Below are 21,437 nucleotides of genomic sequence, written 5' to 3'. Positions count from 1 at the left end.
TGACGGGGCGGCTCCACCGCCTGGGGGCTGGGGGGGGGGGGGGGGGGACTGGGGGCCGGCACGCGGGAGGGGCGCGAGCGGCAGCGCGAGCCCGGCAGTTGGTGATGGGGGGGGCGGGGGGGGGGGGGGGGGGACTGACAGTTGGTGATGGGGGGGACTGACAGTTGGTGATGGGGGACTGACAGTTGGTGATGGGGGACTGACAGTTGGTGATGGGGGACTGACAGTTGGTGATGGGGGACTGACAGTTGGTGATGGGGGACTGACAGTTGGTGATGGGGGGACTGACAGTTGGTGATGGGGGACTGACAGTTGGTGATGGGGGGGACTGACAGTTGGTGATGGGGGGGGACTGACAGTTGGTGATGGGGGGACTGACAGTTGGTGATGGGGGGACTGACAGTTGGTGATGGGGGGACTGACAGTTGGTGATGGGGGACTGACAGTTGGTGATGGGGGACTGACAGTTGGTGATGGGGGGGACTGACAGTTGGTGATGGGGGACTGACAGTTGGTGATGGGGGACTGACAGTTGGTGATGGGGGACTGACAGTTGGTGATGGGGGGGCAGTTGGTGATGGGGGGGACTGACAGTTGGTGATGGGGGGACTGACAGTTGGTGATGGGGGACTGACAGTTGGTGATTGGGGACTGACAGTTGGTGATGGGGGGACTGACAGTTGGTGATGGGGGGGACTGACAGTTGGTGATGGGGGACTGACAGTTGGTGATGGGGGACTGACAGTTGGTGATGGGGGGACTGACAGTTGGTGATGGGGGACTGACAGTTGGTGATGGGGGCAGTTGGTGATGGGGGGACTGACAGTTGGTGTGGGGGGGGACTGACAGTTGGTGATGGGGGACTGACAGTTGGTGATGGGGGACTGACAGTTGGTGATAGGGGAGGGGACTGACAGTTGGTGATGGGGGGACTGACAGTTGGTGATGGGGGGACTGACAGTTGGTGATGGGGGACTGACAGTTGGTGATGGGGGACTGACAGTTGGTGATGGGGGACTGACAGTTGGTGATGGGGGACTGACAGTTGGTGATGGGGGGACTGACAGTTGGTGATGGGGGCAGTTGGTGATGGGGGGACTGACAGTTGGTGTGGTGGGGGACTGACAGTTGGTGATAGGGGAGGGGACTGACAGTTGGTGATGGGGACTGACAGTTGGTGATGGGGGGGCTGACAGTTGGTGATGGGGGGGCTGACAGTTGGTGATGGGGGGACTGACAGTTGGTGATGGGGGACTGACAGTTGGTGATGGGGGGACTGACAGTTGGTGATGGGGGACTGACAGTTGGTGATGGGGGACTGACAGTTGGTGATGGGGGGACTGACAGTTGGTGATGGGGGCAGTTGGTGATGGGGGGACTGACAGTTGGTGTGGTGGGGGACTGACAGTTGGTGATAGGGGAGGGGACTGACAGTTGGTGATGGGGACTGACAGTTGGTGATGGGGGGGCTGACAGTTGGTGATGGGGGGGCTGACAGTTGGTGATGGGGGGACTGACAGTTGGTGATGGGGGGGCTGACAGTTGGTGATGGGGGACTGACAGTTGGTGATAGGGACTGACAGTTGGTGATTGCGGACTGACAGTTGGTGATGGGGGACTGACAGTTGGTGATGGGGGACTGACAGTTGAATTTTAGAATTTTTTAGAACAGTACAGCACAGAACAGGCCCTTCGGCCCTCAATGTTGTGCCGAGCAATGATCACCCTACTCAAGCCCACGTATCCACCCTATACCAGTAACTCTACAACCCCCATTAACCTTATTTTTTTTCGGACAATAAGGGCAATTTAGCCTGGCCAATCCACCTAACCCGCACATCTTTGGACTGTGGGAGGAAACCGGAGCACCCGGAGGAAACCCACGCACACACGGGGAGGACGTGCAGACTCCGCACAGACAGTGACCCAGCCGGGAATTGAACCTGGGACCCTGGAGCTGTGAAGCATTTATGCTAACCACCATGCTAACGTGCTGCCCCTGTTGGTGATGGGGGGGACTGACAGTTGGTGGTGGAGGGACTGACAGTTGGTGAGGTGGGAGGGACAATTAGTGAGGGGAGGCTGGAGGGACTGACCGTTGGTGAGGTAGGGGGGGGAGGGGGGGCTGACACCACGAACCTGGGATAAGGCAAAAGAATCAGTGTGGCTGGAATAACTTCAGAACTCATATTGAACTAAATGTTAACTCTGTCAGAACTCGCACAGCTCATAAAACTATATTTGCCACCCCCTCCCCCGAGTGGATAAAACACAAATTCATCCTCGATCTGGGCAGAATTAACTCGACAGTCAAAGGAAAGATATAATTGACTTCAGCATTTCTGGATGTGGGAATGTCAACCAGGTACATGTGCTTGATTACTCAAGAATGGAGGGACAGCTGAGACCAGCAGCCTTCAATTCCTGTGCCACGTGGGAACTTTAAGACACTGTCTGCTACAAGATATTAAGGAGGGTGTTATAACCTGCATAAGATCTATGGGGTTGGAGCAATCAGTTTCGTCGAATACGAGCTCCCCTCCGCTAAGGGGGCAAGGAGCCCGAGGACATTAATGATTGAGCTCTATATAAAGGCGGCTAGGTATGAAACCGACAGAGCAGACCTGGCTGGGATCGGATGTATATTGTAAACATAATTGCTTTGCAATAAACCTAGTTTTCTTTTCATCAACTGCAGAACTGGTGACGAGGATAAAAGTGGGCTACACCGTTAGACGAACAACCACCTCCTTCCCGCTGCCGGACTATGGTTGGAGTAATTTTTTTTTAATTGCAAAAATGCTTTTGTTTGGAAGATCCAACGTGAGCTTAAAGGATTTGGACACAGTACACAGAACGCCAGATAATGATATTGCTGTTTCCCTCTGGAGCTCACTTATGGACTGATGAAAAGCCTTATATATCCCGCAGCTCCGGACACCAAGACTTTTGAATAATTGGTGAACTTAGTGACGCAACAGGTCAACCCTAAACCATCCATTATAGTGTAGAGATACTGTTTTAAAACGGCAGAGAGAACCCCAGGAGAGTCCGTAATGCCAAGAAAACCAGCTGAATATTGTGAATACGGATCTGCCCTTGTCGAAATGCTGCATGACCGCTTGGTCTGCGGCATAAATAACATGGCTACTCAAAGGAAGTTGCTAGCTGAACCGTCAGTAGGCCGTTCAAGTTTTGCTTTCGCAAAAGTGCTGAGAAAGGAGTGAAAGAGATCCAGGGGATGGAGGTGAACACCCTAGAACGTGCCCCTTCCCAGTGAGTGCACTCCTCCCCCCCCGCCCCAAAGATTGAAATCCCGCCCTGGATCAAGTATCGTAGGGGCCTGGTGCGTTGGTCAAGGACTGAAACATCCAGACGGAATGCCTCCCAGAGTCTGTAGAGGGAGAGCCCAGACGTTGTGGGGCATGTGGAAGCAGGAGTCGCATGGAGTGCAAGGCGCAAGTCAGCCAGCAACCCCAGCGCCCCGGCAGAAGCAGGCGTCAACAAAGGGCTCATACTTTCCACCTGGACCAGCCAGAGGAGGGGTGTATTACATTGCAGCACTCAGAATGGCACCCATCAAGATAACTGTTAATGGGCATCCATTGGACATGGAACTAGACACGGGAACTGCAGTTTCAGTTATTGGAAAGCAGACCTTCGATAGGTTAAAGATGGCGACACAACAGTTAGATCTGCGGGACGCTAAGGCAAAGTTATAATAATAATCTTTAATTGTCACAAGTCGGCTTACATTAACACTGCAATGAAGTTACTGAGAAAATCCCCCTAGTCGCCACATTGTTCGGAGTTCGGATACACTTGAGAGAGAATTCAGAATGCCCAAATTACTTAGCAAGCATGTCTTTTGGGACTTGTGGGAGGAAACTGGAGCGCCCGGAGGAAACCCACGCAGACACGAGGAGAACGTGCAGACTGCGCACAGACAGTGACCCAAGCCGGGAATCAAACCTGTGACCCTGGAGCTGTGAAGCAACAGTGCTACCCACTGTATTTGAAGTTTTATTGAGTCATGCAGGTGAAAAATAATTTTCACAAGTAGCAAGATGGGCAAGTGAATCAGGAAAGTTGGTAATGATGTGGACACTGAAACTTTGTCTGAGCCTTTACTAATGCAAAGTTGGACATGCACAAGAGAAGCCTGTCAGTAGGCCCTTCTGATGCTGTAAATTAACTGAAGAATAAGGTGGACCATGTTTGTTTTACAGAATGTGTTGTAGCTTCATGCATTTGGTGGCCAACTTGCTTCTCCAGATGCTTACCTGGATAGAATGTCACTGATACTAGACCCACAAGTCTTCTGCCAATAAATAATGTTCCCGAATATAGCATGACCCAACTACTGGAGAACAAATGGCACCTTTTTCTTGGATTCTGCAGTCTGTCAGATTTTCGACCTCCACTTCTGCACTGAGGGGACTGGTTAGCTCAGTTGACTGGAAGATGGAATGTGATGACACCAAGAATGCCCGTACCAGCTATGATAGGGTTTCCTCCAACCTTCATGTGACGTAGTTCCTCTCAAGCTATCTAACCACTTGTATATGAGAGAGATGCCTATGACCCCTCATGGATGTTGGTTATTTACCTCATCTGGATTATTAACATATCCTGGGTAAATTCTTTGGACTTCCATGCTTCTATCGCAATGCTATGATCCCAGGACCACTCCTTTCCTGAAGACCATTTGGGTCGGTCATGTGGGATGATCACATTGTCCTGGAGAGCAGGTTTCTGTTTTTCTGATCACACAAAAAAAACAGGACCAGATGCCAGTGTAAATCAGGCACAATGTGACATTCGTGGGGACAGATTAACAAGATGGAAAGACCTTTATATTCTCAATGTTACACTGCCATCATTAACCTTGGGTCTAGTTGCGGGGAACGGAGCCTTGCCTAACCCTTGTCTTCCAGGAACTTGTGAACAAATATCACCACTAAGTAATTTACTCAGTTACAATGAGCAACACGCCTGGAGTATTTATTCACAAGAATCAGTGATAAAAATTAATTATTATGTGAACAGCTAATATCCTCATACAGACTTGAGTATCAAATTAAAACACTGTTCATAGCTCCCCTGCTGCAGTTGGCAAAGGTTCACCTAAGACGACTCCGAGTTCTCTCCACGTCTGGATGGAAGAGAAGTGTCATTATACTTAGCTAGAGTGTCCTGGGAATAGATCACTTGAAACGCCATTGCATACAAGGCTACTGGCCAAGTGCTAGAAAATGCGATTAGAGTAGATAGGTGCTTGATGGACTGAAGGGCCTCTTTCCGCGCTGTAAAAACTCCGTGGCTCGGCCAGCCCTGCTGGAAACTGTTACCATCCAACAGCAACTTTCCAAAATCACTTTTAACCTTGGAAAATATACTGTACAGGAACAGTGTCAAAACAATTTAACAGAGCCACATCAAGAGATACTAATCATAAATGCACATGAGACCAGAATTGAATGGCTGCAGAGCAGATTTGGGATGACTGCATCGTGGATGGGGAGGTAGGCCAGGGGAGCTCTACAATAGTCAGGTCTCAAGGAAACTAAAGTGTGGATGAGGGTTCCAGCAGACAAACAGTTCCTCTTCACTTTGGCCCACACAGCATTCCAGTAAGAGTACCTTTAGGAGAGGAGCAGAGAATATTTGAAGAAGCCAATACAGAGGTTTCAAGGGAGCTTCATGTCACAAAATATAGAATGAAGTGTTAAAACACCACTGACTCAAAGCAAATCTTTACAAAGAAATCCACAATTCTTCCAAAGGCATATAAATAGCCAAAGAGCGGAGGACTCAATTACTGATTAAAAAGAGGTTATACACGGAGAAGCAAAGGGTATGGCTGCGATATTAAATGAATAATTTGCATTTGCTTTCACCAAGAAAGAAGATGCGACCAAAGTCATAAGGGAAGAGGAGGAAGTTGAGACATGAAAGAGGTTAAACATTGAAAAGAGAGGAGATATCAAAAAAGCTGTCTGTATTAAAATTGATCAGTCACCAGTACAGGAGATATCAAAAAGGCTGCCTGTATTAAAATTGACAAGTCAGCAGGACAGGATGTGATGTATCCAAGGAAAGTGTGGGAAGCAAGTGTGGAAATTGCAGAGGCACTGGCCATAATCTTCCAATTCTCCTTTGATTCCAGCATCCACTATAATTTGCTTTTATCCTAATGCAGCTGATGTTGTGCACATGGACTTCCAGGTGTTTGATAAAGTGCCACATGACAGACCTGTCGGCAAAGTTAAAACTCATGGAACAAAAGGGACAATAGCTGGATGGATACGAACTTGGCCGAGTGGCAGGAAAGAGAGTAGTGGTGAACGGTTATTTTTTGGACTGCAGGGAAGTACATAATGGGATTCCCCAGGGGTCATAAGAACATAAGAACTAGGAGCAGGAGTAGGCCATCTGGCCCCTCGGGCCTGCTCCGCCATTCAATGAGATCATGGCTGATCTTTTGTGGACTCAGCTCCACTTTCCGGCCCGAACACCATAACCCTTAATCCCTTTATTCTTCAAAAAACTATCTATCTTTACCTTAAAAACATATAATGAAGGAGCCTCGACTGCTTCACTGGCCAAGGAATTCCATAGATTCACAACCCTTTGGGTGAAGAAGTTCCTCCTAAACTTCCTCCTAAAGGGTTAAGGGGGGGGGGAGGGGGTTGTTGGGTTACGGGTATAGGGTGGATGCGTGGGTTTGGGTAGGGTGATCATTGCTCGGCCGAAGAACCTGTTCTGTGCTGTACTGTTCTATGTTCTATGTTCTAAACTCAGTCCTAAATCTACTTCCCCTTATTTTGAGGCTATGCCCCCTAGTTCTGCTTTCACCCGCCAGTGGAAACAACCTGCCTGCATCTATCCTATCTAGTCCCTTCATAATTTTATATGTTTCTATAAGATCCCCCCTCATCCTTCTAAATTCCAACGAGTACAGTCCCAGTCTACTTAATCACCTGTTGCACCTGTAAACCAACTTTTTGCGACTCATGCACGAGCACACCCAGGTCTCTGCACAGCAGCATGTTTTAATATTTTATCATTTAAATAATAATCCCGTTTGCTGTTATTCCTACCAAAATGGATAACCTCACATTTGTCAACATTGTATTCCATCTGCCAGATCCTAACCCATTCACTTAACCTATCTAAATCCCTCTGCAGACTTCCAGTATCCTCTGCACTTTTCGCTTTACCGCTCATCTTAGTGTCGTCTGCAAATTTGGACACATTGCCCTTGATCCCCAACTCCAAATCATCTATGTAAATTGTGAACAATTGTGGGCCCAACACTGATCCCTGAGGGACACCACTAGCTACTGATTGCCAACCAGAGAAACACCCATTAATCCCCATTCTTTGCTTTCTATTAATTAACCAATCCTCTATCCATGCTACTATTTTACCCTTAATGCCATGCATCTTTATCTTATGCAGCAACCTTTTGTATGGCACCTTGTCAAAGGCTTTCTGGAAATCCAGATATACCACATCCATTGGCTCCCCGTTATCTACTGCACTGATAATGTCCTCAAAAAATTCCACTAAATTAGTTCAGCACGACCTGCCCTTTATGAACCCATGCTGCGCCTGCCCAATGGGACAATTTCTATCCAGATGCCTCGCTATTTCTTCCTTGATGATAGATTCCAGCATCTTCCCTACTACCGAAGTTAAGTTAACCCGCTCTCTGCCTACCTCCTTTTTTAAACGGTGGTGTCACATTTGCTAATTTCCAATCCACCGGGACCACACCAGAGTCTAGTGAATTTTGGTAAATTATCAATAATTTCCCTCGCCATCTCTTTTAGCACTCTGGGATGCATTCCATCAGGGCCAGGAGACTTGTCTACCTTTAGCCCCATTAGCTTGCCCATCACTACCTCCTTAGTGATAACAATCATCTCAAGGTCCTCACCTGTCATAGCCTCATTTCTATCAGTCACTGGCATGTTATTTGTGTCTTCCACTGTGAAGACCGACCCAAAAAACCTGTTCAGTTCCTCAGCCATTTCCTCATCTCCCATTATTAAATCTCCCTTCTCATCCTCTAAAGGACCAATATTTACTTTAGCCACTCTTTTTTGTTTTATATATTTGTAGAAACTTTTACTGTCTGTTTTTATATTCTGAGCAAGTTTACTCTCATAATCTATCTTACTCTTCTTTATAGCTTTTTTAGTAGCTTTCTGTTGCCCCCTAAAGATTTCCCAGTCCTCTAGTCTCCCACTAATCTTTGCCACTTTGTATGCTTTTTCCTTCAATTTGATACTCTCCCTTATTTCCTTAGATATCCAAATCGATTTTCCCTCTTTCTACCGTCCTTCCTTTTTGCTGGTACAAACCTTTGCTGAGCACTGTGAAAAATTGCTTGGAAGGTTCTCCACTGTTCCTCAACTGTTCCACCATAAAGTCTTTGCTCCCAGTCTACCTTAGCTAGTTCTTCTCTCATCCCATTGTAATCCCCTTTGTTTAAGCACAAAACACTATTATTTGATTTTACCTTCTCACCCTCCATCTGTATTTTAAATTCCACCATATTGTGATTGCTCCTTCCGAGAGGATCCCTAACTATGAGATCATGAATCAATCCTGTCTCATTACACAGGACAAGATCTAGGACCTTTCACATCTTTTGTTCTCTCTGGGGACTGCCATTAGCACTCTTTCCCCTTGGTTTCTGTGGCCATTAGCACCTGGTTTGTCTGGGTTTCTGTGGCTATGACTCATCTTTCATTCTCACTCCACAGTATAAATATCTCCCACTTTCTCTGTCTGTTAGAACATAGAACACTACAGCGCAGTACGGGCCCTTCGGCCCTCGATGTTGCGCCGACCTGTGAAACCATCTGAAGCCTATCTGACCTACACTATTCCATTTTCATCCATATGTCTATCCAGTGACCACTTAAATGCCCTTAAAGTTGGCGAGTCTACTACTATTGCAGGCAGGGCGTTCCACACCCCTACTACTCTCTGAGTAAAGAAACTGCCTCTGACATCTGTCCTATATCTATCACCCCTCAATTTAAAGCTATGTCCCCTCGTGTTGGTCATCACCATCCGAGGAAAAGACTCTCACTGTCCACCCTATCTAACCCTCTGACTATCTTATATGTCTCTATTAAGTCACCTCTCAGCCTTCTCCTCTAACGAAAACAACCTCAATTCCCTGAGCCTTTCCTCGTAAGACCTTCCCTCCATACCAGGCAACATCCTAGTAAATCTCCTCTGAACCCTTTCCAAAGCTTCCACATCCTTCCTATAATGTGGTGACCAGAACTGCACGCAGTACTCCAGGTGTGGCCGCACCAGAGTTATGTACAGCTGCAGCATGACCTTGTGGTTCCGAAACTCAATCCCCCTGCTTATAAAGGCTAGCACACCATATGCCTTCTTAACAGCCCTATTAACCTGGGTGGCAACTTTCAGGGATTTATGTACCTGGATGCCGAGATCTCTCTGTTCATCTACACTACCAAGAATCTTGCCATTAGCCCAGTACTCTGCATTCCTGTTACTCCTTCCAAAGTGAACCACCTCACACTTTTCCGCATTAAACTCCATCTGCCACCTCTCAGCCCAGCTCTGCAGCTTATCTATGTCCCTCTGTATCCTATAACATCCTTCAGCACTATCCACAACTCCACCGACCTTCGTGTCATCTGCAAATTTACTAACCCATCCTTCTACACCCTCTTCCAGGTCATTTATAAAAATGACAAACAGCAGTGGCCCCAAAACAGATCCTTGCGGTACACCACTAGTAAGTGAACTCCAGGATGAACATTTGCCATCAACCACCACCCTCTGTCTTCTTTCAGCTAGCCAATTACTGATCCAAACCACTAAATCACCTTCAATTCCATACTTCCTTATTTTCTGCAATAGCCTACCGTGGGGAACCTTATCAAAAACAGGTTGTTTTCGTTAGAGAGAAGAAGGTTAAGAGGTGACTTAATAGAGGCATACAAAATGATCAGAGGGTTAGATAGGGTGGACAGAGAGAGCCTTCTCCCGCGGATGGGGGTGGCTAGCACGAGGGGACATAGCCTTAAATTGAGGGGTAATAGATATAGGACAGAGGTCAGAGGTGGGTTTTTTACGCAAAGAGTGGTGAGGCCGTGGAATGCCCTACCTGCAACAGTAGTGAACTCGCCAACATTGAGGGCATTTAAAAGTTTATTGGATAAGCATATGGATGATAAGGGCATAGTTAGATGGCCTTTAGTTTTTTTTTTCCATGTCGGTGCAACATCGAGGGCCGAAGGGCCTGTACTGCGCTGTATCATTCTATGTTCTATGTTAAACGCCTTACTGAAATCCATATACACCACATCAACAGCTTTACCCTGATCCACCTGTTTGGTCACCTTCTCAAAAAACTCAATAAGGTTTGTGAGACATGACCTACCCTTTGACAAAGCTACCCATTAGCTTTGACAAAGAGTCATCGGACTCGAAACGTTAGCTCTTTTCCCTCCCTACAGATGCTGCCAGACTTGCTGAGATTTTCCAGCATTTTCTCTTTCGTTTCAGATTCCAGCATCCACAGTAATTTGCTTTTATCCAAGATCTAGGACCGCTTGTTCCTTCGTAGGTTCCATTGACCACCAGGACCACTGCTTTACTTGTCTTTTCCTAATGACCCAGACTTGGGTGTGCAGTGATAAATTTCAAAATTTGGAGATAACACAAAACATGGAAGTATTGTAAACTTTCAAGACATGTACAAGCTGCTGGGATGGCAGGTGAAATTTAAAGCAGATTATGTATTTTGATGGGAAGAACAAGAGGAAATGTAAATTAAAGGGTGTCATTTTAAAAGGAATGCAGAGGGATCGAGTAGGGAGGGAGAAAGGAGGCTGGGCGGGGGGGGGGGGGGGGGAGAGAGAGGTGGCTGGGGGGGAGAGAGAGAGAAAGGAGGCTGGGGGGAGGTGGCTGGGGGGGAGAGAGAGAGAGAGAGAAAGGAGGCTGGGGGGGAGGTGGCTGGGGGGGAGAGAGAGAGAAAGGAGGCTGGGGGAGAGGTGGCTGGGGGGAGAGAGAGAGAGAGAGAAAGGAGGCTGGGGGGGGGGGGGCTGGGGGGAGAGAGAGAGAGAGAGAGAGAGAAAGGAGGCTGGGGGGGGGGGGGAGAGTGAGAGAGGAGGGGGAAACACGGGGGGGGGGGAGGAGGAAGGGAGACTGATGTTTCCTCAGAGAGTTGTTGCAATAGTAAGCTCCAGCCTGTGTGAAGGTTGTCGATGCCTTGCGGCTGTGTGTGTGGATATTATGGGATGCGGGGGGAGGGGGGGGGGGGGGGGGTTCTGAAGGCTCCGGCCGATGGTATTTCCCAGCAGACAGGGTTGGATTTGTTGTGAGGGGGTAAGAGGTGTGGGTTTTGTCCAGGTTTAGCTCAGTCTGTGCTGGGCAAATGCCGCATCCCCGCAACCCCCCCCCCCCCCCCTTCCCCCGGCCGCCGCTTCTTAATCCCTGATCACAGTGGCTGCAAAACCAGCAGCAGGAATAACATCGGGAAAATCCCTTCCCATCCCATCCTCACCTCGCTGCGCTTAGGTGGAAAATGCTCAATGTGCAGCAGATGTGAGCAGGGAAGCTGCTGCTGGGTATGGGCTCTGTGGAAAGGAGCTGGCTCCCCAGATGTTCAATGTGGGCCTGTCCCACACACACACACACACCAAGTCGAAAAACCACTGTAAAAATCAATGGCGTCAGTGGCGGCAGCACCTCAATCATCACCACAACAAAATGCAACAATTGCACTTCACAAAAACTCTTGTCAAAATCTGGAAGCTAAACAGAAATAGGGTTTCTAATCTGGAATAATCTGACAGTCTGAGATTTACCGGCATCTGTCTCCCTGGGAAAAAAAACTTCCCTCAGCAATCAGCCTCAGGGTACATCCATCTGGAAGCACATTGCTGCTGGAAAGTTCCTCACTCGCTGACTTCAAATGGACGAGTCAGGTTTATTGCAGCTTTATCTTTATCTTAACAGCTGCACCAACCTTGCTTCAGATTTTTTAAAAACCTGCCCGTGAACAACAACTTGACATTGATCAACTAACTATCTAAAAAAAAAATCACCAATAATCCCTGGAAATATTAAAGGGAAGACTTAACTACAACCTAGGTCTCTAACCTTTTGGCTGACACTGTCGAATGGGAAGCAAGACTGGTAAAAATCCCCCCCCCCCCCCCAAATGGGAAGCAAAACTGGTAAAAATCCCCCCCCCCCCCCAATGGGAAGCAAGACTGGTAAAAATCCCCCTCCCAAATGGGAAGCAAGACTGGTAACCCCCTCCCCCCCCAATGGGAAGCAAGACTGGTAACCCCCCCAAATGGGAAGCAAGACTTGTAACCCCCCCCCCCCCCCAATGGGAAGCAAGACTGGTAACCCCCCCCCTCCAAAATGGGAAGCAAGACTCGTAACCCCCCCCCCCCACCCAAATGGGAAGCAAGACTGGTAACCCCCCACCCAAATGGGAAGCAAGACTGGTAACCCCCCCCCCCCCCAAATGGGAAGCAAGACTTGTAACTCCCCCCCCCAATGGGAAGCAAGACTGGTAACCCCCCCCCCCCCCTCCAAATGGGAAGCAAGACTGGTAACCCCCCCCCCCCAATGGGAAGCAAGACTGGTAAACCCCCCCCCCCCCCCCCAAATGGGAAGCAAGACTGGTAAAAATCCACCCCCCCCCCCGCCCCAAATGGGAAGCAAGACTGGTTAACCCCCCCCCCCAAATGGGAAGCAAGACTGGTAAAATCCCCCCCCCCCCCCCCAATAAACCTCGGAAGTGGTAAAACATGCCAGGAGTTAATCATAGGGCAGAATCAAATCACCACACTCTGTGGTGTGAGGTGAAATGTCTCAGGTATTTGTGAAGCTGATTCACTCCTAATGCGAGTTTTGAATCTAAAAAGAAATTCTGCACAGCGCATTTTAACAGTTAAATTGAGAAGCATTTAAACTTTGTTTTAACCCCAGGAGCATTTAGATAACGGTATTAAACAGAATATGAATAAGTACATTATATATGTGTGTGTGTGTGTGTGTTTTTAAACAGCCAGGTGGTAAAACAGAAGAATCACTCACCTGGAATCCATGCAATCCTCCCAAAGCGGATAGGGAGAGACACCGTCACTGTACTGTCAAATTGATGGGAAATAAACGTGTGAAAAGCGGGTTAAAGGACCGGCTTGCAACCTCTCCGGATCCGGCTTTCCCCCACACCCCCTCCACCGTCTGCCTCGGGGACCAACCAGTCCACAGCCATCCTCAAGAGGTGGTGAGGGGGCGGGGGGAGTCAGGAGATTTCGGCCACCCTGGTGCCCCAGTCCTCCATCTCCAGAACCATCAGTCAGCACACTAACATTCTCCACGAGCAGATGAGTAGAAATGGACTGATCCCAGCGCACATCTAGGCACCTCGAACGGTGTGAGGGCTGGCTGATTCTCCACTGCAGTCAGACACACTGCAAATCTGCCTGGTAATGTCATTTATTTATTTCAAAACCCTGTTAGTTCTCAAATTCTGAAACGGAATGCGTTTTTTCTTGTAGCTGGAGGAAATTAAAAATCTTCCACTTGTTTGTAGTTTAAAGAGATATTTGTTGAGCTCAAGTGGGTTCAAAATATGTAAAATAACATGTAACACTGTGATATCCGGGGCGTGTTGTTCAGTGTTTAACTTAATAAAGTGGGCTGTTCGCTACTAATGGTTTAATCATAGAATTTACAGTGCAGAAGGAGGCCATTCGGCCCATTGAGTCTGCACGGGCTTTTTGCACCCTACCCAAGCCCACACCTCCACCCTATCCCCATAACCTAGTAACCCCACCCAACACGAAGGGCAATTTTGGACACAAAGGGCAATTTAGTATGGCCAATCCACCTACCCTGCCATCTTTGGACTGCGGGAGGAAACCGGAGCACCCGGAGGAAACCCACGCAGCCACGGGGAGAACGTGCAGACCCCACACAGTTACCCAAGCCGGGAATCAAACCTGGGACCCTGGAGCTGTGAAGCAATTGTGCTAACCACCATGCTGCCCATGTGGCCCCCCACAGTGACAACATTTGTATTTTCAAACAACAATGTCTATCTTTTTGTCACAAACTGTCTGTCTTTGCTCTTGACAGTTTGGTAAAACCCTACCTGAATTCTGCATAAAGTTCATTCTGATGTCTGATGAGTTCAAACGCCATTGCTGGATTTATTCCAGGACTCCCACCGCACAGAAGGAGACTATTTGGCCCATTGTTCCTGTTCTGACTCTTTTTTAAAAATAAATTTCGAGTACCCAATTAATTTTTTCCAATTAAGGGGCAATTTATCGTGACCAATCACATAACCAGCACATCTTTGGGTTGTGGGGGTGAAACCCGCGCAGACACGGGGAGAATGTGCAAACTCCACGTGGACAGTGACCCAAGGCCAGGATTCGAATCCGGGTCCTAAGCGCCGCAGTCAGCAGTGCTAACCACTGTGCCACATGCCACCCTCTCCTGTGTTGACTCTTTACAAGAGCTTCCAAATAGTCCCTTGCCCCTTACACTTTCCAGATATTTGCTTTTTGAACATTTATCCAATTTCCCTTTGAAAGTTCCTGTTGACCTGAGCAGCCTTTCGGAAATTATATTACAGATCATCACTTGGTGCGCGAAAAATATCTTCTTTCCCCTCTGGTACGTGTGCCAATTAACTTAAACTTCTTGGGGGCAGCACGGTGGCGCAGTGGGTTAGCCCTGTTGCCTCACGGCGCCGATCCCGGCTCTGGGTCACTGTCCGTGTGGAGTTTGCACATTCTCCCCTTGTTTGCGTGGGTTTCGCTCCCTCAACTCAAAGATGTGCCGGGTAGGTGGATTGAACACGCTAAATTGCCCCTTAATTGGAAAAAAATGAATTGGGTACACTGAATTTATAAAAAAATGGGGAAAAAACGTAAACTTCTCAGTACCAACCCTCCTGCCAATGGAAACAGTTTCTCCCCATTTACTTTCTCAAACCCCTTCATAATTTTGAACAATTGGATGAAATTTCCACCCAACTGGAATCCCTCATCCCTGTCATCAGTCAAGCAAATCTCCTTTGCATTCTCCCCAAATGCTTAACACCTTTCCTAAAGACTGGGGCCTAGAATCAGACTCAATAGACTGGCATTTCTGGACCAATGTGAGAATAGAGGCAGGGGTTCCGTAAACCCCAGCACCACTAGGAGCTGTTCGGGAAAGAGTTCCAGGAATTTCACCCAGCAACACTGAAGAAATGGTGATATATTTCCAAGTCAGAATGTTGGTTGGCTTGGTGGGGAAGGTACTGTGGTGGTGTCATAGAATTTATTTATCACAGAATTTACAGTGCAGAAGGAGGCCACTCGGCCCATCGAGTCTGCACCGGCTCTTGTATCTGCTCCCCTTGTCCTTCTCAATGGTAGAGGTCATGGTTCTGCAAGCTGCTGGAAAACGAGCCTTCATGAGTTGCACACTTGATGGTGCACACTGCAGCTCCTGAGGTGCTGGCACAAGTGAATGTTTAAGGTGGTGAATGGGGTGCCAGACGCTTTTGTTAAAAGGCATAAGTTGTGCGCGGTGTAATGTGGGTATAGCTCTGTCGATGGGAATGTTGTATTGTTTGTAGTTCTTGGGTTTTTTTTCTTGTTCTTGTTGGGTTTTTGCTCTTTATATTACTATATGGTTTCCTTTCTTTTTTTCTTAAAAAAAAAGAGGAAAATGAAAAGTTGTTGTTTGGCGTGATGGCACGGCATGTAGTTGTTGGTGGGGCATGTGGGTTGAATTGGGTTTTGTTAGTCTTTTATTTTATATATTTTTCCCTTTTCTCCAGCGGGAGTCTCCCTGCTAACTTGGGAGTTAGTTAACGGGAGTGGTTTTGGAGGGTTCGCTGCAGCTCATTGCAGTGTTTTCTTGAGCTGAAAATGAGCTGAGAATTGTCGTTATGTTTAGTTTTGTTAAATGTAGGTTTTGGTTGTAGGGAGGGTATTTGTTTGTCTTGCTCTTGTTTGTGTTTGGGTGTGGTCACATTCAATGGGGGCATTGTGAAGCGGGGAGTGGGGATGGGGGTAATTTACTGTCCAGTCTTTTGATGTGTTCGGTGGCCACCTTGGGTGGATCTTTTTGCTTCACCTTTTCGGTTTGGGGTCTTTTTTGTGGTGGGGAGGTTTGCCAGTTTTAGAGAGTTAGCTGATAAATTCCAGCTGCCCAACTCCAGCATTTTGCTCAATTTCAAGTTCGCCATTTTTCGCATGAGGCCTTTCCTTCCTTTCCTTTGGTGCCACCCTCTTCCTTGACAAGGAGGGTTCTGTCCCTGGCTCGGCCTGGCGAGGGGTCTAGGTTGGATGTATTTACAGATTCTGCTACGTTAAGCGGTGCGAGGGAGAAATGGAAACGTAGATTGGGCCCCATTCTTAGTGATGGAGTTTGGAAGGTCATTGATGGAGCAGCTGAAGATGGTTGGGCCGAGGACACTACTCTGAGGAAATCCTGCAGTGATGCCCTGGAGCTGAGATGAATGATGTCCAACAACCACAACCATCTTGATTTGTGCCGGGTATGATTCCAATCTGCAAAGTGTTTTCCCCCTGAAGGAATGGTGGTGTATTTCCAATTCAGTGTGTGCCCTGGAGAGAACGTTGCAGTTGGCAGTGTTCCCATACATCTGCTCCCCTTGCAGGATGTTGTTTGCAATATCTGCCATCTTGGAAGAGACATGTTTGGGATCCGGAAAGGCTGTCTGCCTCCATGAAACAACAGGCAGTTAGGCTCATTAAAAGCCTTTTACAGTTACAATTAAGAGGCTGACTGAGATTTTCCATTTTCCCAATGCAAAGGTGCAGATCACCTGCTTGGAGGTGGGTATCAGGGGTAGATTGAGATGCCCGCACCCTAGTAGGCCTCCAGGCCTTCCCTTCGAGTCTGGGTGGAGCTGTTAGCAAAGGCAAGTCTCAAGAGGGTACCTCCTCACCCTCCCACAACAACCCCCACCCCTTCTCCCCCATTTCATAGAATCATAGAATCCCTACTGTGCAGAAGGAGGCCATTCGACACATCAAGTCTGTCCTGACCCTCCAATAGAGCATCCTAGCCAGGCTCATTCCCCCAGCCTATCCCCTCAACCCCATAACATACACATCTTTGAACACTAAGGGGCAATTTTAGCATCGCCAATCCACCTAACCTGCACATCTTTGAACTGTGGGACGAAACCGGAGCACCCGGAGGAAACCCACAAAGACACGTGGAGAACTTGCAGACTCCGCACAGACTCCAGGTGGGAATTGAACCCAGATCCCTGGCGCTGTGAGGCGGCAGTACTAACTACTGTGCCACCCTGCCCCATGATGGTCTGGCTGTTTCTTCTGGGTTTTTTTTGTCAATTATGGTTTTCAAGAAATGGCTGAGAGGGCACCTTGTTATTGAGCTGCTGTCTCAGTACCTTGTACTGCAGCTTGGTGCTTCTCTGATTGGCCCACCAGCTTTGGGAACTCGCTCACTGGCTTTGACTGCAGGAAACCCTGCAGGCAGGTTTCTGAAAACAAAAGCTGCTCCTGTTTCATGTTCCCTGGTGAAAATTCAGTGCAATATTCCAGCTGAGACCGAGCTGGTGATTTTTAAAGACCACAAGACCATAAGAAATATAAACAGGAGTAGGCCATTCGGCCCCTCGAGCCAGTCAATCGGATCACGGCTGATCTGAGATTCCTCACGTCCACTTCCCTGCAACCGTTGATCCCCTGACTGATCAGGAATCTCAGTCTTAAACATACACAAGGACTCTGCCCCCCACACAGCTCCCAGTGGTAAGGAGTTCCAACGACTCACAGCCCCGAGAGGGAAGAAATTCCTCCTCCACTTAAAGCGCCTTTATTGTGAGACTTTGCCCCTTGGTCCAAGACGAGGAGAGATTTAGCATTGCTTCCTTCCTTTTGTATTCTGTGTCTCTGTGAAACCAATAATCCACTCTGTTTTCTTAACAATTTTATGAGTTTTTCCTGGCACCTTCCCAGACTTGTGGATGTGAATTGCCAGGTCACCGCACCCTAATTAAAACGGAAACTATTTTGTTTACAATGGGCTGGATTCTCTAGTTTCCCAGCTGCCTGTGTCTCGATAGCGTGGGGCATTCGCTGGCAGTGGGAGTCCATCTTCCCGCTGCTTGTCATGGGATTTCCCCACTCTGCCAGGAAACCCACTGGTGAGGGGGGCACTGCCAGTGGGAAGATTGAATCCCAACGTTCGGAGAATTCCAGTCAGTGCTTTGCCACGCTCTTCCTGCCAATATGTAAGACTTCACGGTTTTTCTGAATCAAATTTCATGCCTGTCCATTTCACCAATCCATATCCTCCTGATGTTTCTCATATTCAGTTTTATAGATCAGCTTGAGATATGCTATTGTGTTACTGGGAACTGGTGTTGAAGCCAACATGTATAATATCTAATAATGCAGTGTTGCCCAAGATAAAGCAGATATCTGTCCAATTAATTAATAACAGTGCAGTTAATATAATTGGAAATGACACAAGGACAATTGTAATCCCCATCTATAGATAATGGAAGAATAATCATTCTGTCCAATTTAGGCAGTGATCTACGAAGCAAGTCTATTAAAAGTAGAAATTACAGAATGACAAGAAATCAATAGCAGAAGATTTCATTAGATTACAGAAAGTTACTTGATTTATTGGACCTGGTGCAAAACAAATAGGCTTTGTGATGTAATGAATGTGATTTAAACACATGTAATGAATGTGATTTTAAAGCAGGCCAGCAGCACGGTTCGATTCCCGTACCAGCCTCCCCGGACAGGCGCCGGAATGTGGCGACTAGGGGCTTTTCACAGTAACTTCATTGAAGCCTACTCGTGACAATAAGCGATTTTCATTTTTCATTTCGTTTATTCACCTGCCTGTAGTGTAGAGAGATGGAACAGCTCAGATACACATGACTGGTTAGACCCACTGAGCAGACTGTGATCAGGAGGATAGTTAGACTAACTGAATAGACTGAGCGCAGGGCAATTGCAACGAAATAATAATAAGCAAAACCTATTCCACTGAAGAGACAGATCTAAAAGGAAGAGTTGCATTTATATGGTGTGTTTGCAAATGCAGAACATTGCACAACTAATTAACTTTTTGAAGTACGTTCACCTTTTTATTGCAGTAAGTATACTCATGCCCTGCTTTGAAGGCAAGATTGGGGACAAAGTAATATTTTTTAAAGGATCATCCTGAATTTAACAAAGCTGTCAATCTTCCATAGGATTTAAGATACTGATTACTGCAACAGACCCATAAGCTCTCAGGTGACAGTGAGTTGAGGCGATCAGTTTTGTTTCTGTACCATTATGAAACTGGACTGTTTCTATCATAAACGTGAACCAATAGTTCCTCTCGATGAATCATATGGGGTGATACAGTTTTCAGTCCAGCCCTAATTTCCAAAATATAATTAATAATGTCAAGGAAGCAAAGGAATATAAAATCACTCTGTTTATAAGCCGTAGGTGGCTAGCGTCTTCAGGTTCAGACAGTTCTTAGGAACCAATAAATTAGACTGTTTACAGTCAAATAAGGTGCATCAGACTAAAATCCTTTCAATAAAGTATAGAGGCTTGTTATGGTTTGGAATAAAATAGTCTCTGTGTAGTGGAACCATCCTTCAGAGGACCAGCTCCCTAAACCGTTGGTTCAGGCGGCCATTCCAAATGGCAGTCCCAATTAGAAAATAGTGGGGTCACTCCGAGTGTCCCAGATAATATTCATCCCTCAGACAAGATCAGCCACAGCAGATTAACTGCTCATTTATCCATTGTGGGCAGCACGGTAGCATTGTGGTTAGCACAATTGCTTCACAGCTCCAGGGTCCCAGGTTCGATTCCGGCTTGGGTCACTGTCTGTGCGCAGTCTGCACATCCTCCCCGTGTGTGCATGGGTTTCCTCCGGGTGCTCCGGTTTCCTCCCACAAGTCCAAAGATGTGCAGGTTAGGTGGATTGGCCATGATTAATTGCCCTTAGTGTCCAAAATTGCCCTTAGTGTTGGGTGGGGTTACTGGGTTATGGGGATAGGGTGGAGGTGTTGACCTTGGGTAGGGTGCTCTTTCCAAGAGCCGGTGCAGACTCGATGGGCCGAATGGCCTCCTTCTGCACTGTAAATAAATTCTAAATTCTATTACTGTTCATGGGTTCTGCACAAATTAGATATTTATATAGAATCCCTACAGTGGAGAAGGAGACCATTCGGCCCATCGAGTCTGCACCGACCCTTTGAATGAGCACCCTACCCATGTCCATCCCACCCTATCCCCATAACCCCGTAACCTAACCTGCACATCCATGCACACTAATGGACAATTTAGTATGGCCAATCAACTTAGCCGGCACATCTTTGGACCGTGGGAGGAAACCGGAGCACCCGGAAGAAATGCACACAGACACGGGGAAGACGCGCAAACCCCATACAGACAGTGACCCGTGGCCAGAATTGAACCCAGATCCCTGGGGCTGTGAGGCAGCAGTGCTAGCATTGAGCCACCGTGCCGCCCCACATTGTTGTTGCATTTTTTTGCCTCACAACAGTTAGTGCATTTCAAAACAATTCATCGTATGCAAAGTGCTTTGGAAAATTTTGGAGATTTAATTAAGCATTGTATAAATGCAGTTACATTTCGCTTTGTTCAGGAGTATTCAGGAGTATTATCTTTTATGAATTATTTGTTTAAAAGCAATTGACACTGTGTATAAATTGAGTCAAAATTCGTCATGGTTTTTGTATTCTGGCACTTATTCATATTTAACAGAAACAGCTTACCGGACACATTTCCATGAAAGTTTGCATTAAACAAAAAAGCCAAATTATTCAAGTCCCATATTCAACATCATAGACAGGACAGGAAAGAGCAGGTACAATTTAGAACAATATTCTATTTTCAGACAGTTATATGTGTAATAATGGGTGTCAACCCTGCAGTTGGCAGAATGACATTTGATTTATGTTGTTTAGGCAGAACACAGAGACAAAGGAGTCAACCATTCTTTGGGATCTTGTCCAAGTGGTGGTCATTCGTCAAGTGTGAGATCTTTGTTATTCCCAAAAATATACTTTATTCATAAAATTTATAAAACTACATGACAAAGAATTCTGGCTTGTAAATTCCAGCCAGTGTGATAAAATTCAACTTGTCTCCATACAGAGTATTCAACTCTTTTTAAAAATCATTTTATTGGCTTTTCTCATATTTATAAACAGTTGTTACTTATGTATATCACATTTTTCTTGCCCCCGCTAATTTGCTTTATTTTACAAAGGTTTGTTTTGTCCTTCATTTGACGCTGCTGGCCTCGAACAGGTTTTGGAACAGGCCGATGAACTGCCCCCAAGTATCCAGGAAGCTTTCCTC

General features: G+C 47.1%; 1 protein-coding gene across 10 annotated transcripts in view; it reads right to left on the bottom strand.

Annotated features, from left to right (window-relative positions):
* The window catches only part of cacna1ab (calcium channel, voltage-dependent, P/Q type, alpha 1A subunit, b), a 617,073-nt gene extending 603,639 nt beyond the window's left edge, over nucleotides 1-13,434 (bottom strand). For 8 of the 10 annotated variants that reach the window (XM_038784770.1, XM_038784769.1, XM_038784771.1 and 5 more), the window contains exon 1: nucleotides 13,117-13,433. In XM_038784770.1, coding sequence (XP_038640698.1) covers nucleotides 13,117-13,127 — 11 coding nt within the window. In that variant the 5' untranslated portion in view covers nucleotides 13,128-13,433. Of the gene's footprint in view, nucleotides 1-13,116 lie in introns of all 10 variants that reach the window. The other 2 variants (XM_038784774.1, XM_038784777.1) reach the window with 1 other exon arrangement.
* Between the last annotated feature and the right edge of the window lie 8,003 nt (nucleotides 13,435-21,437).

Source organism: Scyliorhinus canicula, chromosome 25, assembly GCF_902713615.1.
Source record: "Scyliorhinus canicula chromosome 25, sScyCan1.1, whole genome shotgun sequence".
NCBI lineage: Eukaryota > Metazoa > Chordata > Chondrichthyes > Carcharhiniformes > Scyliorhinidae > Scyliorhinus > Scyliorhinus canicula.
Note: the sequence above shows the minus strand (reverse complement) of the source record. Positions and strands in the feature narration are given on the sequence as shown.